This window comes from Balaenoptera musculus, chromosome 3, assembly GCF_009873245.2.
Source record: "Balaenoptera musculus isolate JJ_BM4_2016_0621 chromosome 3, mBalMus1.pri.v3, whole genome shotgun sequence".
Taxonomy (NCBI): Eukaryota; Metazoa; Chordata; class Mammalia; order Artiodactyla; family Balaenopteridae; genus Balaenoptera; species Balaenoptera musculus.
This window is the reverse complement of record NC_045787.1, coordinates 159579094-159596280: the sequence shown is the minus strand read 5'-3', so window position 1 is coordinate 159596280 and position 17187 is coordinate 159579094. Positions and strand designations below refer to the sequence as shown.

The 17187-nt window shown below is 47.4% G+C and overlaps 1 protein-coding gene across 1 annotated transcript in view; it reads left to right on the top strand.

Annotated features, from left to right (window-relative positions):
• The first annotated feature begins 1695 nt into the window (after window positions 1-1695).
• Window positions 1696-17187, top strand: part of NWD1 (NACHT and WD repeat domain containing 1) — a 68129-nt gene continuing 52637 nt past the window's right edge. Inside the window, 6 exon segments of the mRNA XM_036847351.1 lie at window positions 1696-1729; window positions 1732-1775; window positions 3955-4071; window positions 8497-8794; window positions 12498-13630; window positions 13632-13744. Coding sequence (XP_036703246.1) covers window positions 1696-1729; window positions 1732-1775; window positions 3955-4071; window positions 8497-8794; window positions 12498-13630; window positions 13632-13744 — 1739 coding nt within the window.

Sequence of the window (17187 nt, the reverse complement as noted above, 5' to 3'; positions counted from 1 at the left end):
GAGCAGTGGAGAGCCACTGGTTCAGCCCCCAGGGGGCGCTGGAGGTGACAGAGACTGCAGGTAGCCGAGGGGACCTGAGAGAGTGAGATGGGAGCCCTGCTCCAGATGGCCCTGCCTGGCTGGCCTCCTAGGAAGGCCATCTGGCCACTGGCGTGAGGTCTCTGAGGCCCAGGCCCTTTCCTGGGGAAGGACTGTCCAGGTGGGCGGGCAGCATGAATGTCAGGCCCCTCAGCCCGGGCATCCGCCGGTGGCCTCTCCAGGGTCAGTCAGGCCCCCTCCCGGCACTTCCATCCAGCAGTGTGGCCATCTTCATCAGCTCTACGGTCTCAGGTAAGGGACAGGGCAGGGCTGGGAGCTCAGGCGACACCGGGGCAATGGGCATGTCTCGCAGGGTCCTCTAAGAGACCTGGATGTGAATGCAGCCGGGTCAGTGACCCACGTAGGAACTGGTGAGGGAGAGCTTCCCTGACCCTCTGTTTCCTCCTCCATAAGCCAGGCTCAGAGCCTGACTTGACAGAGTTACTCTGAGTAGCAAATGATATTGCAACGAATATTAACGATGAACATTCTACACTCTAGGCTTAAAAAGTGCCTGAATCTTCCCATAGCTACAAGGCTCTGCATGAAGGGGACCCTGTTCACTCCTCAGCTATATCTGGTTTGATTCTCACTTCGCCCATGTGTTGTAGTCACACTGGGCTCCAGCAGGTCCTGGAACCCATGAAGCCCCAGGCCCCATAAGCTGTACTTATTCAAGTTATGTGTTTATTTAATGTCTGACTCCTCCAACCAGGCTGTAAGCTCCATGAAGGCAAAGACTGCGTGGTGTGTGCTGGCAAATGTTTAATAACCTCTTCTCCAGATATTAAAACAAAACAAAAAACACCTGATTTATACCAAAAACAACATTTATTGAGCCCCTGGGTTGAGGGCTGAGAAATTATCAGTGACCTAGACAGGCAGAGGTTCTTGACTTTGGGGAGGTTGCAGCCCTGCAAAGTAGAGACATCACCCCAATTTTACAAAGGGGGAAACCGAGGATAGCCTGACACTTGGCACAAGGCCACACAGTGAAGTCAAGTGGTGGAAAAAGTCTTAGAATCCAGGTTTACCCTAGGTAGGGCTGCCAGAGTTAGCAAAAATAAAAAACCAAACCACCACCACCGGTAACAAAACCAGGGCACCCAGTTCAATTTGCATTTGAGATAAACAACCAATAATCTTTTAAGTATAAGTATATCCCAAATAGTGTGCAGAGAGGAGCATACTTATGCGAATAAATGATTTGGTGTTTATCCCAAGTGCAAGTTGAACAGGGCTTATCAGAAATGCAAATTCTGGGATCTATGGAGTGGGCTATACTTATGCTATCAAGTTTTTCATTGTTTATCTGAAATGTAAATCAACTGGGTGTCCTGTATTTTATCTGGCAATTCTAACCTAAGGTGACCAACCATCCTGGTTAGCTGGGACTGAGAGGTTTCCTGGGATGTGGGACTTTTAGCACTAACAACAGGAAAGTCCCGGGCGTAGTTGGTCTTTCTAGTTTACCCCCTGTTTTTTGTATCTTTTGATTCACTGTGAAGGGTCCCAGCCTTGGTGGGAGCAAATGAGGGTAAAAGCAGAGCCGTGGGGCAGGGAAGAGTTCTAGGTTCTTCCTATTCATATCCTCCATGCCACTCCTTGCAGATACGGATGCAGAGAGGGAAGCCCTACAGAGCACCGCCTACCCCGTAGTACAGACCTTCTGCCAGAAGCACGGCCTGATGTCCGAGGTAATTGCCCGACTGCTCCTCACTGCCTGAGGGTCAGGGAACGAGGGTGTGCCACCCGGGCAATCACACGGGCTCTTTGCTTAGAGGGACCCTGTGCCAGCGTTACACCATGGAGGCTTAAAGTCCTCTTAAAAAAGGAGAGTGGAGGGGTCATGGCCAACAGGCACTGTGGTCAGCACAGGTGGTGTGGCAAAGTACTAGGAGTGTCTGCCTTGCGACCCTGCTCCTTGAGCATCTCACTTTTGTTGTTGTTTTGTCCTGCCTTCCCTGGCTCTCCCTGCACTGGGGCAGCTTCGGGGGGCATCTAAGAGGGCCATGGGATATCCGGGGTGGGCAGGCAGGTGAGACGTGCCTTTTTCCTGGGACACTAGTGGTGTACCAGCCGGGCAGTCACCACGGGCCCCAAATAGAGTGCACCGATCCCAGGGCAGGGATGTTGCTGCCTGCACGTTTCCAAGCGGAAACCAACACACTGTCTTTGGAGTCTCAGCTTCAGGTGATGCTGCCTCCTTGCCATTTACGACTGTCACCCATCACACCAACGGCCCCCACCAGCATTTATATATTACTAAGAAAGAAGCGGTGCTGTGATGGGAATTTCACTCTGCCCGCCACTGATCATGAGACAGAGTTCAATGGCAGAGACACTAAAAAGGAAAACATAGGTGCTGAGCACCGATGAAACACCCCATGTTCATCCCTTTAACGTCCACCAGGCGCTGTGTGACTAACACAGTAAACATCCTCAAGACGCAGTCGGGGAGGCAGTGGCCCAGAGAGTTGAAGGTTCTTGCCCAGAGCTGGTAGCTGACACTTTTTCCTTCTCCCCTTCCTCCTCCAGCCACATCCAGTACTGTAGTCCTTTCACCCCATGCTGTAGTTTATTAGGAATTTTATGTCTTTCCCTCTGGGCAAAGGAATATAGGGAGGCAGGGACCATTCTGAGCCCCATCCCTCTCTCCTCATCCCAGCTTTCTGCGGGGTCAACTTCACTACTTGAATTGAACCCTTCTGCCTGGCTGGCTTCTGCCTAGCAGGCAAAAATGGACCACAAGCGTGCGGTTGCCAAGGAGACTTTGCCACATCTGATTCTGGCCAAACGAAAACCCTCCTTTGCAAAGAAAGCTCTGCGAACAAGTGTGGACATGTCCTCGTTTAAAAAGGAACAGTTTGAAAATGCCCAAGCTCTTTAAAAAAAATTTTTTTAATGTTTTTAAGTAAATTTTTGAGTTCAGAATTTAGATTTGCAGGAAAGTTGCCTATGGTACAGAGTTCCCATATGCCCCACACCTACTTCTTCCCCTATATTGTAAACATCTATTATCGGGGCATATTTGTCATAACTAAGAAATGGACATCGGGACGTTACCATTAAGCAACCTCTGGACTTTATTTGACTGTCACCAGGTCTTCTATTCGTGTCCCCTCTCTGGTTGAGGACCCCGGCCAGGGAACCCTGTTACGTTTAGTTGTCACATCTTCCCAGTCTCCTGTGGCTGGGACAGCTCCTTGGTCTTCTCCTTTGTACTCATGACCATCACCGTCTTGGGGATGACTGCCCAGGTGTCCTGCAGGATGTCTCCAATCTGGGTCTGTCTGATATTTTTCTCATGATTACACTGGGATTATGGGTGTCATTCAAATTCTTTTGATCCAGACATCCCTCTTTGAGGAGAGGCTATCAAAAATTACTGAAGAGGGACTTCCCTGGTGGCGCAGTGGTTAAGAATCCACCTGCCAACGCAAGCGACACAGGTTCAATCCCTGGTCCGGGAAGATCCCACATCCCTCAGAGCAACTAAGCCCGTGTGCCACAACTACTGAGCCCGCACGCCACAACTACTGAAGCCCACATGCCCTAGACCTGCATGCTGCAACTACTGAGCCCCCATGCTGCAACTACTGAAGCCTGCAGGCCTAGAGCCTGTGCTCCGCAACAAGAGAAGCTACCTCAGTGAGAAGCCCGCACACCGCAACGAAGAGTAGACCCCACTCTCTGCAGCTAGAGAAACAACAAAGACCCAACACAACCAACCGACCAATAAATACATAAATAAATTAATTAATTTAAAATTTTTTTAAAATTACTGAAGAAATTTTACACCTTTATCAAAGGGAATTAAAAAAAAAATCACCCATCCTACCACCTTCCTGACAAACCCACGCTTGTTATTTCCAGGTGGTTGATCTGAGGTGGGGTATTCGGAACACCGAGGCCACCAACCACATGACCACGGAACTCTGCTTGGAGGAGCTTGACTGGTGTCGGAAAACATCCATAGGGCCAGCTTTTGTTGTGAGTCTCTTGGGAGGGATGGATTAGCTCTTACTTCTCATTCCACCACCAGGATATGGCCCCTACTTCTTAGCCAAACCTGTCAGTGGAGGGAAGTGGGTGGCATTTCTGCTATCATACCCAATCTTCGTAGCCTGCCTATGGCAGACATTGCTAATCGATCACAGCACTCATTTTTCTGCGGAGCTAGCTGGGATCCAGACATTAGCAGTCAAGTGGAAGCAGCAGGTGAGCTGGAGAGCAGAGTGTTAAGCCCAAAGGGATCTTAGAATTTGCTCCGAAACTTCCCCCGGGTTTTTCACCTCATTCACTTTGTCTGGGGAACGTTGAGGTCCTAGAAAACCATAGAGAAGGTGGAAATCTACAGGGTATCGAAAATTTTTTTCTCCAATGTGCCCCATGGTGTTGGGAGCAGACTCTGTGGCCCTATCTGGAGATTGCCTCAGGGGCAAACTTCCCCCCTAGGTGAGACCAATCAGGGTCTTCTCTCGTCCCCAACTACACTCCCTCTGACACCAGAACAACCCCCAGCTCACAATTAATGGTTTGGGTTATGATCAGCAACTGATATTCCAGAGTTTTGATTTATTACATCACCAAGTTTCAGATACACCAAGAACTATGGCATTTTGGCTCATAAATCCTAGAGCAGGGGTCAGCAAACCACAGTCTATGGGGCAAATCCGGCCCCCTACCTGTTTTTGTAAATAAGGCTTTATTAGCACACGGACATACCCATTCATCTACATATCGCCCAAGACTGCTTCCCAGCTTCAATGGCAGAGTTCAGTAGTTGCCACATAGACCGTCTGGCCTGCAAAGCTGAAAATATTGGCTATTTGGCCCTTGTTGGAAAAATTTGCCTACCCTTGTCCTAGAAAGTAAAGAGGAAAAAAGTCAAGAAAGTAGCTTTGCCCAATATTTCTTAATCACAAAGAAGCTTTGAGCAGCTCCCAAAAAAACCTCTCCTGGAGATAAGAATGTAGGAATTAGGAGAGGGTGGTCCCCATATGAAAGCGGTTTTCTAGGGAAATAAAGACAAATAGATGAGGCCTGTTTGGCCTTAAAACTGCACTGCCCAATGCGGTAGCCATGAACCACATGTGGTGATTTAAATTTAAATTCATTAAAGTCAAGTAGAATTAAAATTTCAGCTCCTCGGTTGCACCAGCCACATTACAGTGGTTCAGCTGTCACTTGTGTCAAGTGGCCACCATATTGGACAGCAAGGACATGAACACTTCCAGCACTTCCAGAAGTTCTAGTGCTGCCTTAGATATTGTCTCCTTAAAAAAAAGACTAAGACCTGGCAGCAGATGCGAAAAGCTTTCTTTATTATGTAGCAAGTTTTACCTATACAGTTACCATTGTGTTTTCATTCTTTTTTTTTTTTTTAATTTTTTATTTTATTTATTTATTTATGGCTGTGTTGGGTCTTCGTTTCTGTGTGAGGGCTTTCTCTAATTGCGGCAAGTGGGGGCCACTCTTCATCGCGGTGCGCGGGCCTCTCACTATCGTGGCCTCTCGTTGTGGAGCACAGGCTCCAGACGCGCAGGCTCAGTAGTTGTGGCTCACGGGCCTAGTTGCTCCGCGGCATGTGGGATCTTCCCAGACCAGGGCTCGAACCCGTGTCCCCTGCGTTGGCAGGCAGATTCTCAACCACTGCGCCACCAGGGAAGCCCCATTGTGTTTTCATTCTTCTGTTCTATACTTTTCTTTGTATGTTGGCATCAAGTTTTCTTTTTTGTCCCAATCTTATTGAGATATAATTGACATCCGGCACTGTGTAAGTTTAAAGTGTACAGCATAATGACTTGACTTACATGTGTTGTGAAATGATTATTAAATAAGTTTAGTTAACACCCATCCGCTCATATAGATATGAACAAGGAAAATGTTCTTCCCTAGCGATGAGAATGGTTAGGATTTAGTCTCTTAGCAACTTTCAAATATACTCTACGGCAGTGTTACCTACATGCATCATGTTGTACGTTACCTCCCCGGGACATATTTATCTTATAACTGGAAGTCTGAACCACTTTATTTTATTTATTTATTTATTGAAGTATAGTTGATTTACAATGTTGTGTTAGTTTCAGGTGTACAGCAAAGTGATTCAGTTATACATGTATATTCTTTTTCAGATTCTTTTCCCTTACAGGTTATGAAAAAGTGTTGAGTATAGTTTCCTATTTTAATTATTGCTTTAAAATACATCCTAATGTTTGAAAGGCTGTACCATCTGGCTCACGTATCTCCTTCACACATTTTTTTTCCAGTCTTCTAATTTTGCTGATGATTGAGCCTGATGATTGATCATTTTGTTGTGTTTCAAAGCAAAAAGAAACGAAAAAAATTTTGTAAAGAAAAAAGGGAGATGGGGAGAAAATGAACTCCAGGAAGAATTCGATTTTGCAACCCAAATGGCAGGCAGTCAAAAGCACAATGCAGCTTCCAGGTGGCATGGGGGATGGGGGACATGATCCCCCATCATGAGGGATGGGAGGATGATCTCTGAGCTTCCCCCAGGCCCAAACTGCCCAGGGACCTTGCAAATCCTTCCAAAATCTTAGTTATCAGGATAATTAATATTTTAATGCAATGTTTTTTTTTTAATATCAAAATTGACCCCCCCAAATCCATGAGGAACAAAATATCAAATTCTAAAGACAGGATCCACCCTGCACTTTGGAGACTCATGTTCACCTCCCCCCCCCATCTGGCCCTGCTCCCTGGCTGCTACTGGGGACAGTCCTGCCCCCAAGGCCACATCAGAGCATGAGATTTGGGCAGAGCCAAGGGAGGCCTTCTTTCTTGTCACAGCTTTATTGTTGGGACAAGCCAGCACCTAGTAATAGGTAAACAAGGCGTTTCCTGTGGCTGTCATAACAAATGACCACAAATGTGGGGGGCAGGGAGCTTAAAATGACAGAAATTTATTCTCTCACAATCTGGAGGCCAGAAGTCTGAAATCAAGGTATCAGCAGGGTCGCACTCCTTCCTAGCTTTCTCAGGGCGAATCTTCCTTGTCTTCTCCAGCTTCTGGGGTCTCCAGGTATTCCTTGGCTTGTGGCTGCACCCCCCCCAGTCTCTGCCTCTGTTGTCATAGCATCTTCTTCTCCTTTTCTATTAGTGTCAAATCTTCCTCTGCCTGTCTCTTGATAAGGACTCTTGGGATTACATTTCAGGCCCGCTTTGATAATCCAGGACAGTCTTCCAGTTGAAGATCCTTAGATAAATCATGTCGACTGGAAAAAAAAATGCACAACCTAAAAGTTGAGAGTTATGTTTTATTTGGTGGACATTCTTAGGACTTCAAGCCTGGGAGACAGCATCTCAAATAACACAGAGAGACTGCTCCAAAGAGGAAAGGGTATATAGATAGGAGTTTTTGCAACAAAGACCATGTAGTAATTATATCAAAAGATTACTGTTAAAGAAAACTAGATATCTTAAGTTAAGGAATTTATTGCTTTCCTATGTATGGGAAGATGCAAGAGCTTGGGCTCACTGAAATTATTCCTTTGATATGTACCTCAGCTCTCTGGGGCCAGTATCCTGTGCTTTCTCATCCTGAGTCCCCTCAGGGTGCATCGCTGGGGGGGGCTGCAGTGGCTGACTGCTTGATGGCGGGAATCCTGTTTCCCTCCTGAGTCCCCTCAGGGCTCACCATCGGGGAGGCTGTAATGTGATGGTTCGGTGGCTGCAACATCCTTTGTTTACTAGCACGGCAGGCAATATTGTTTCACTCACGAGCGGAAGATCAGGAGAAGGATTTATTATGACTTGCAGCTAGTAAGGGGAACACCAGGGACCTTTCCCAAAGCAGTGTCTCCCTGAACGGCAAAACTGGGGACGTTTTAAGCTCAGGGTACATGCATATTCATGAAGGGGCTTGAGCAGAGGAGAATTCAGCATAGAATTGGGGCAGAGGTCCACAGAGTCCAAGTTTTAGTTGATTGAAGTCAGGAGGGTCCACATCATCATTCTACCGTCCACTTGGGTAGGGGGTCTTAGTTCCTGCAGAACTCAAAGATATATTATATGTATATCCCTTGAGGAGGAGCTAGGACTCTTTTTTATCGCTGGACTATTGTTTCTTGACTGCTTTTCCATTATTCCTGCATTCCCTCACTTCCCTTAAGCTCATTTGATTACTGAGATGTGTTCAAGGACAAGCATTGCAGCCAGGCTTAGATCACAAAATGGCTTAGGCCAAAATGGTTTCTCTTATGTCAAGAAAGCCATTGCTGGTTCTCTTTCTCTGGGGACCCACTAACCTATCTGCTTACTTTAATATAATTATCTCCATGGTACAACCACCAGGACCCCTTTAAGGGCTCGGCATGCCTCACCCAGGGTCACAGATCTAAGTGCCCAAGCCAAGATCTGAACCTATACTCCCCACACCCCTCTCTCCTCCAGGCCCTCGTAGGTGACCAGTACGGCCCCCGTCCTGTCCCCTCGCTGATCGAGGAAAAGGAGTGGGAGGCGCGGAAAGCTCAGCTGAGCGCCAGGCCACGTGACCTGGAGCTGGCGGCACGACGCTTCCGGACAGAAGAGAACGCCGTGCCCCCCACCTACCTGCTGCAGACCCTGAGCAGCGGGGAGGCCCGTGGGCCCGAGGAGGCCACCCTGACCTCTGCACTGCGCTCTGGAGCCCGGGATGCCCACAGGCTGGGCCTCATCACCCAGGAGAGGCGGCACCGCTACCACCGGTCAGGTGAGGCTGCCGGGACTCCCCTTGCGGGTCCCCAGGAAACATCCACCCGTTTAAAATCCACATCACGTTTTGTCCAAACGCCACAGTCTGCATTTCTATAAATGCCAAACCAACCTAGCTCCCGGAGCCCTAGTTCTGAGAAAGATTATTTTTCTGATCCAAGAGAGTTAAGTCAAGTCCTGGTTAATTTCAGTCTCTTAGGATTCTTCTCTCCTCCCGGGGCTCCTTTCCTTTTCCCAGGCAGGCTCCTGGCTTTGGGGGACGTGTACTACGATGACCCCATCCCCGTTTGCCTGGGACTGAGCCACTCCCACGATGCTGGACTTTTAGGGCCAAACCCAGGACAGTTCCAGGAAAACTGGAAGAGTGGGTCACCCTGTGTTAGTCGAGAGCCGGCCCCTGCTAAGGAGTCGTCCTTCATCGATGTACCTGCCTCTGAGGTGAAAACTGAGGCAGAGGAAGAAGGAGTCTCTTTTGCCCAAGCCGGAGAATAGGGATTCCCCCCCGTGACTGTAAATCCACCACCCAGCTCCCAGCTGGTCCCTTACCTCTCACCCCTGGCCTTGTCCTCTGCCCTTTCCATCCTCCACACTGGCTACCAGAAAGATTTTTCTAAAAATGCAGTGTGATCAAGCCATTGCCCCACTGCAGGCTGTCAGCAAGAGATAGGTTCTTCTTCTTATTTATGAGTTAGTAATGTCAGCTTATGGATTATTAGTATGTCAATTTACATCACCCAAACTATTAAATATATGAGTTTATATCACCCACACTATTAAGTGTATGAATTTATATCACCCACAGTATTAAATATATGAATTTATATCGCCCACACTATTGAATGTATGAATTTATATCACCCACACTATTGAATGTATGAATTTATATCACCCACACTATTAAGTGTATGAATTTATATTACCCACACTATTAAGTATATGAATTTATATTACCCACAGTATTAAATATATGAATTTATATTACCCACACTATGAAATATATGTATTTATATTACCTACACTATTAAATACATGAATTTCTATTATCCACACTATCTAATATATGAATTTATATTATCAAAAATATTAAATATATGAATTTATATTACCCACATTATAAAATATATGAATTCATTTTATCAACATATTAAATATATTGATTTAAAGATATTGAACATAGTGATATTTATTAATAGTATTTTAATTTTATTAAAATATATGATTATTATCTATCATATATATACATTCTAGTAAAGACATACCAATTTTAAAAATTTATGTTTGAGGATAATTTTAGATGAACAAAAAAGTTACAACATTATAAAGCTACAAAGATAGTGTAGAGTTCTGGAATGCTCTTCACCCAACTTCCCGTAATGCTAACATCTTATGTGACCGAGGTACATTTGCCAGAACTCAGAAATGAACATTGGTATTTAATATTGGTGCATGACTAGTAACTAGACTCCAGACTTTATTTGGATTTCCTCAGTTCTCCCATCAATGTCTTTCTGTCCCAGGATCCCACATTGTATTTAGTCCTTTGTCTCCATAGGCTACTCTGATCTGTAACAGTTTTTCATGACCTTGTTTTTCATGACCTTGACCGATTTGAGGAGTACTGGCCAGGTCTTTTGTAGAATGTCCCTCAGTCTGGGCTTGGCTGGTATTTTCTCATGATTAAATTGGGATTATAGGTTTTGGGGAGGAAGACTGCAGAGGTAAAGTTCCCTCCCCATCCCATTGCATCAGGGGTACCTGAAGCCTACTTGACATCACAGGTGATCCTAACCTTGACCCTTTGGTCAAGGCTAGTAATGACATACCAATTTTTTTTTTTTGTCCCCACTGTGCGGCATGCGGAACTTCCCTGACGAGGGATCGAACCCATGCCCCCTGCATTGGAAGCACAGAGTATTAACCACTGTACCACCGGGAAAGTCCTGACATATCAATTTTGAATACACTTTTATATGGATAATAATGTTAAGGCTACTGTTTCTTGTGCACTTACCATGTTGCTATTGCTTGCTCTATGACACAAAGCCAAGTGAGCTAATTGCTCTCATAGAGATGTCTGACATCAGGACCGTAATCAGTGTCTGGGGCCAAGTATGGGATGGGCCTGGATTTACATCTCAGCCCTGCCCCTTTCCAGCCATATTGACTTTTGGCAGCTTGGACTCTCTTTTCCTCATCTGTAAAATGGAACTAGTCAGAGGTAGTACCTAATGGAGCCATTATAGGGATCTAAAGGGTCTTGGCCCGGCCGTGATCTCATTCAACAATGAGATCTCTAAGCAATCATGTCAAACCTTGCCCATTAAGAAGTCCCACTTGAAAGAACAAATAGAAACTCCTTGGCATCAGCAGAAAGCACAAACAGTTGTGGAGTTCAGGGGCACGTCATGGACGGCATCTTCAGAGCATATTATTTTCCAGGCACCTTGCTCAACTTTTTTATTTTTTTAAATTTTTATCTTGAAATAGAGATTCATAGGAAATTGCCAAAAAAAAAAAAAAAAAAAAAAGGAGGAAGAGGTATCCTTTACCCATCTTCCCCCAAAGGTAACATCTTGCAAAACTAGAGTGCAATAGTATTATACAACCAGGAAGTGGATATTGTTACAATCCAGAGAGAGCACACTTGTACAGACACCATTTGTGTGTGTGTGTGTGTATGTTTGTCTCGCCCATTTCCTTCTCTGCAATTTTCTCACCTGTGTAGCTTTGAGTAACCACCGTGGTCAATACACAGGACTGTTCCCTCACCGCAAGGATCCCCCCGCTGTCCCTTTAGAGCAGCATTCACCGCTCCCCACAAACCCCAGCACTGGTAAACATTAACCCATCTCCATCTCATTTATTTTGTTATTTCAACCATATCATGAAGATAAGATCACAGACTGTAAACTTTTGAGTTTAGTTTTGTTCCTTCAGCATAAGGTGCTCAGCTTTTCACAAGCATTATTTCATAGAAAATCCTCACAACAGCCCCTTCAAGGTTGGATTAATACACCCATGTTACAAGGGAGGAAACAGAGACTCAGAGAGGTGCAGTGATTTGCCTAAGGTCACACAGCCTGCTGGTGGCAGAACAGATGGTCTTGGATTGGTTCATGCCAAAATGTGTCCAAGAAGGATCCCGTTTGGGGACTGTTAGTTGCCTTCATCTCTGACCTTCACTCATGGGGCTGAGGGGCATGTGAGGTCAGTCCAAGGAGGACTTTTGAGTGGTTCTTGTCTTTGGCTCTGAGACTGAGTCCTGTCTCCAAGGGCCTGTCTCGCTCAGCTAGAGAGCTGGGATCCTCTGCTGAGCCCAGGGAGGCTTCAAAAATAACTCCTCAAGTCTGACTGCTATTTCAGAACAGTGGCCTCCAGGGAGAAGTCAGTGTGAGCTCTTGGCTCTGGAAAATACAGGTCCTCAGGGCAGCTGCTGCATGCTCTGGGACAGGGGTCAGCAAACCATGGCCCAAGGGCAAAACCTGGCCCACTGCTTGTTTTTGTAAATAAAGTTTTATTGGAACACACTGGAGTGCATTCGTTTGCATGTTGTCTGTGATTATGCCAGGCGACTCTGGAACACATTAAGCTTGAGAACCAATGTTTCCATCCCCGGAATGTGTCTCCCAAGTGTTCCCATTCGAGCCAACTGATGACATAATGCTGACCACACTCTCTTCCCATCTCCTCCACTTTTGCAGTCATCAAGGGGGAAATAGAACGGGGCCTGCTGAGCTCAACGGACGGGGACCAGGGGACGACCGTCTTCCTGAGAGATACCCAAGACCTCAACAAACACATCCTAGAAGTCTGCGCCCTCAAGATGGTGGACCAGCTTGCAGCCGGTTGCCTGGACACCGACGCCCAGAACCTTCTCAGCAGCCTCCAGGAGCGCATCGCTGACATGCAGCCCGGAGTTCTCAAGGCCCACCACCTGGCATGGAGCCGAGACCTGGTGGACCCCCCAAACAAGGCTCACGGCCGGTACCCGAAGGAGCTGGGGGAGCAGTTTGTGGCCAGGGCTAACCATCAGGTCCTCGAGTGCCTCCAGAAACTGGAGGCAGGCAGGCAGGAGTTGGCATGGCTCTATCAGGAGATCCGCCACCACCTGGGGCTCAGTGCCGAGGCCCCCCGGACCTTCTATGGGCGCCAGGAGCTCCTAACCCAGATGGGGCAGTGGCTCCAGCAGAGCGACGGCCACCCCCACCCACCCCTGGTGCTTTTTGGACCCCCGGGCATCGGAAAGACTGCTCTGATGTGCAAGCTGGCTGAGCAAATGCCAGGGCTGCTTGGCCACAAGACAGTGACCGTTCTGCGGCTTCTGGGGACGTCACAGATGAGTTCCGACGCCCGAGGCCTGCGCCAGAGCATCTGCTTCCAGGTGTGCCTGGCCTACGGGCTACCCCTGCCCCCTGCCCAGGTCTTGGAGGCCCACACCAGGGTGGTCCAGTTTTTCCACACCCTCCCCCACACCGTCTCCTGCCGAAACTTTGAGTCCCTCGTGGTCCTGCTGGATTCAGTGGATGAGGTAGACTCTGTCCACCGTGCTCGGAGGGTCCCCCGGCTGCCTCCCAAGTGCCCCCCGAGAGTCCACCTCATCCTCTCGGTCTGCTCAGGACAGCGGGGGGTTTTAGACGCTATGCGGCAGGTGCTCACGGACCCAGGTGCTTACTGGGAGGTGAAACCCCTCTCTGGAAACCAAGGGCAAGAGATGGTTCAGCTCCTGCTGGCCGCCTCGAGGAGGACACTCAGCCTGATGCAGAGGGACCTGCTCTGGGCCAGCCTCCCGGAGTGTGGGCACCTGGGGTGGCTGAGGCTGGCCTTCGAGGAGGCCCCGGAAATGGGCCTCCACTGCTAAGGAAGCGATGCACCAGCTGTGTGCCCGCCTGGAGCAGACACATGGGCCACTCCTGGTGGCCTGAGTGCTGGGCTACATTGTGTCTTCCCGGTGAGTCTCTGTTGTTTTCACTCTTTTTTGAATTGAGATAGAACATATGCATTCTTCTCCAAGGGCAGCCATGACAAAATCACAAACTGGGGGGCTCAGAACAATGGAAATCTATTCTCTCGTGGTTCTGGAGGCCAGAGTCTGAAATCGAGGTGTCAGCTGAACCACATTGCCTCTGGAGGCCCTAAAGGAGAATCCGTTCTAGGCCTTTTTCTTAGTTTCTGGTGTTACTGGCAACCCTCAGCATTCCTTGGCTTGTAGACGCATCACTCCAATCTCCACCTCCGACCACCTTGTGGTCTTCTCCCTGTGTGTCTCTCTGTCTGAATTTCCCTCTTCTTGGAAAGACATCACTCATTGGATTAGGGCCCACTTGCATCCAGTATTGTTACCGACCAGGGTTCTTGGCCCTCTTAATCAACAGAAATTGATAAGAGGCCAGAAAAGAAATTCAGGCAAGGCTTTATTGGGGCCCCTGATGCAGCAGAGGGGAGGGAGAACAGGTAACAGTTTCCCCTGCTTGCTCGCTCCCTGAGGGGGGAGTGAGCTGGTTCCTTATATAGGGTGAGGGTAGGGGCAGGTCCAGGGGTTGAGCCAGAGGGGTGGCTTAGGTTGTTTGCCCACCGCTCTGGTAGGGTTGTGTGCAAGGGGCATGCACAGTACCCTGCTTTTGCTCCCAGCTCTTCAGAAGTGGCAGCTGGGTTTTTGGTCTTTTTGTATCTTGTTGTCCATAATTTTCCCAACTGTGCATGCACGCAGTTCTTTTTAGTCCCTTATAGTTTCTTTGTATTTTGTTGCTGGAAGAGACATTTGTCCAGGTGCAAGCACTGCAGCAAAGGGTCCCAGGTCCCAGGTCCCAGCCTGTCTCTGTATGACCTCATCTTAACTTGACTACTTCCCCAAAGACTGGTTTCAAACAAGGTCACATTCACAGCTTCCCCGTGGGTACGAATTTTGGGGAACACTATTCAACCCAGTCCAATTCGTATCATAATTTTCACTCTTTTAAAGTGTATAGTTCAGTAGCATTTAGTACATTCACAGTGTTATGCAACCACTATCCATCTCCAGAACAATTCCTCACCCCACAAGGAGACCCCGTCCCCGTCAGCAGTAACTCCCCTTCCCCGACCTCCAGCCCCTGGCAACCACTAATCTGTCTCTATGCATTTGTCTAGAGTATTTCTTCAGCAAACGTTTTACTTAGGAATACTTTCAAATTATAGACTAGAGGAAGAACTCCCATAGTGCAAAAATAGTGCCAAGAACTCCCATAGAGCAGAATTTTTCAGCCTTGGTGCTATTGACGTTTGGGGCTACATCATCCTTTGCAGTGTGTAGGGCCATCCTGTGTACTGTAGGATGTTGAACAGTATCCCTGGCCTCTACCCACTAGATGCTGGTAGTATCCCCCAGCTGGGACGACCAAAAGTGTATCAGGACATTGCCAAGTGTCCCTTGAAGGCAGGATAGGTCCTCGTTGAGAAATACTGCCATCCTCCTTCCCCCCACAATCACCAATTTGCCATATTAGCTTTCTCTCTCTCCTTTTGCCTTTTTCCCTCTCTCCCTTTCCTATCTCTCCTTTCCTTCCTTCCTACATCCCTCCCTTCATCTCTCTCTCCCCTCGCTCTCTCTCTCTCTTTCTTTATTTCTTTCCATTTTTCTGTCAATCTATCTATCTATCATCTATCTATCCATTCATCTATCTGTCTCTGTCTATCCACACACACACCCACAAACAAAATTTCTCCCTGAACCATTTGAGAATTCATTACAGGCATCATTCCTCTTCACCCTTAAATACATCACATATATCCTAAGACCAAAGGCAATCAGAACCCCACATCACCACAAGACAATTTTAAAACTCAGGAAATGTATCATAAATGCAATAATATTATTTAATACACAGTTTATACTCAAAATTTACCAATTGTCTCAAAAATGTCCTTTATAGCTGTCCCCTCCCCTTGCCCCCATCCCAGGATCCAATCCAGGATAACGTGTTGCATTTAGCTGTCAAGTTTCTTTGGCCTCCTTTAATCTGGAGTGTTCCACTCTCTGTCTTTGTCCTTTTGAAGAGTACAGACCAGCTCTTCTGTAGCTCAGCACTCCTTAACCCTCAATGGGTATATGTATCTCAGGTCTTGTTTTTGAATAAAGACTCTGATTCAGCAGGTCTGGGATCTTGTGTTTCTCCCAGGCTCCCTGGCGACGTTTGATGCTACTGGTCCAGGGAACACACCTGGGGGTGGAGGGGAGTCGGTATACTGTCATCTGGGTTGATCTCATGTCTCCTCATGATGACATTCAGGTTAAACTTGGATGATGTTCGATCCTTCTTGGGCATTTTTCTCCTACCGCAAATTTGCAACATACCCCTTTGTGATTAATAAGCAATGTGTGTGGATACCTCAGAAAAATCTTTTTGAAGCAAACTTCTCTGAAGAATTGAACACAAGCATGGGTCTACAGTTAATTCCAGGCTTTGTAGCATGGGAATTGACAAAAAGCAATAGGAAAACCCAATTCCAATGTGTTTATAGAGTTTAAGGAATGAAGGTTTAAATGCAGTTGCTGAACAAACTCCGATAAACCAGGGTCATGATGGTCAGAGATGCCAGGTGTGGATGGTGAGTCAGAAATAATGAGCAGGAGAGAGGTGTGTGCTCACTACAGGCACCCAGCATCCCATGGGAGGGTGGGACGGAGGCCAATTAGTAGGCACACCGAGCAACAAAGCTTTACCTTAATGCAAACAGCCATCAGGAGACACTCATCCTCATCATTAGAAATGCTGGACAATGCACCTTTCCTCTTCTCAGCTTGGGGGGCAGTTTTCTCTTTTGGACCTTTGTCTTTTGCCACAAATCAAGGTGGCAGCGACCAGCCCAGTAAGTGGGCTTTTTGTTTGTTTGTTTATTTGCCAGGAACAGAAATCCACTCACACTATCGCATTAGAAATAAGGGCTTTATGCCATGGCCATGGGAGAAACTCAAGGGATGCAGGGCTACCCCATAGCCAACTCCAGGGAGGGGTATCCCCGGTTTCATGTTGTACCCCAGATTTTGTGATTGATGCCCACAGCATGGAGGCCTGGCCTGGACTCTACAAGAGCACAGAGATAGACCAGGGAATGTTCCAGAATAAAAGGGTGGGCCATCAGGCCAACCTGATGAAGTCTACATGGAAGGTGGGGTTGTCATGGGAACCAGAAAGCCACAGAATCAGGGAAGTTTCTCATCCCCTCTCCCTCTGGGTCCTCTCTACACACTGGCTTCTGTTCTAGACTCTTCCTTTCTCCTCTGTAAGTGTAGCTTGCCTGCCACATCTTCTGTTGGCATCATGGGCTCCCATTTTGGAGACCTGGTGCCATCATACTGGCTCTTTCTTGAGTCCTGGTTGCAAAATCTGGGGAGATACACATCAATTGGCCTTC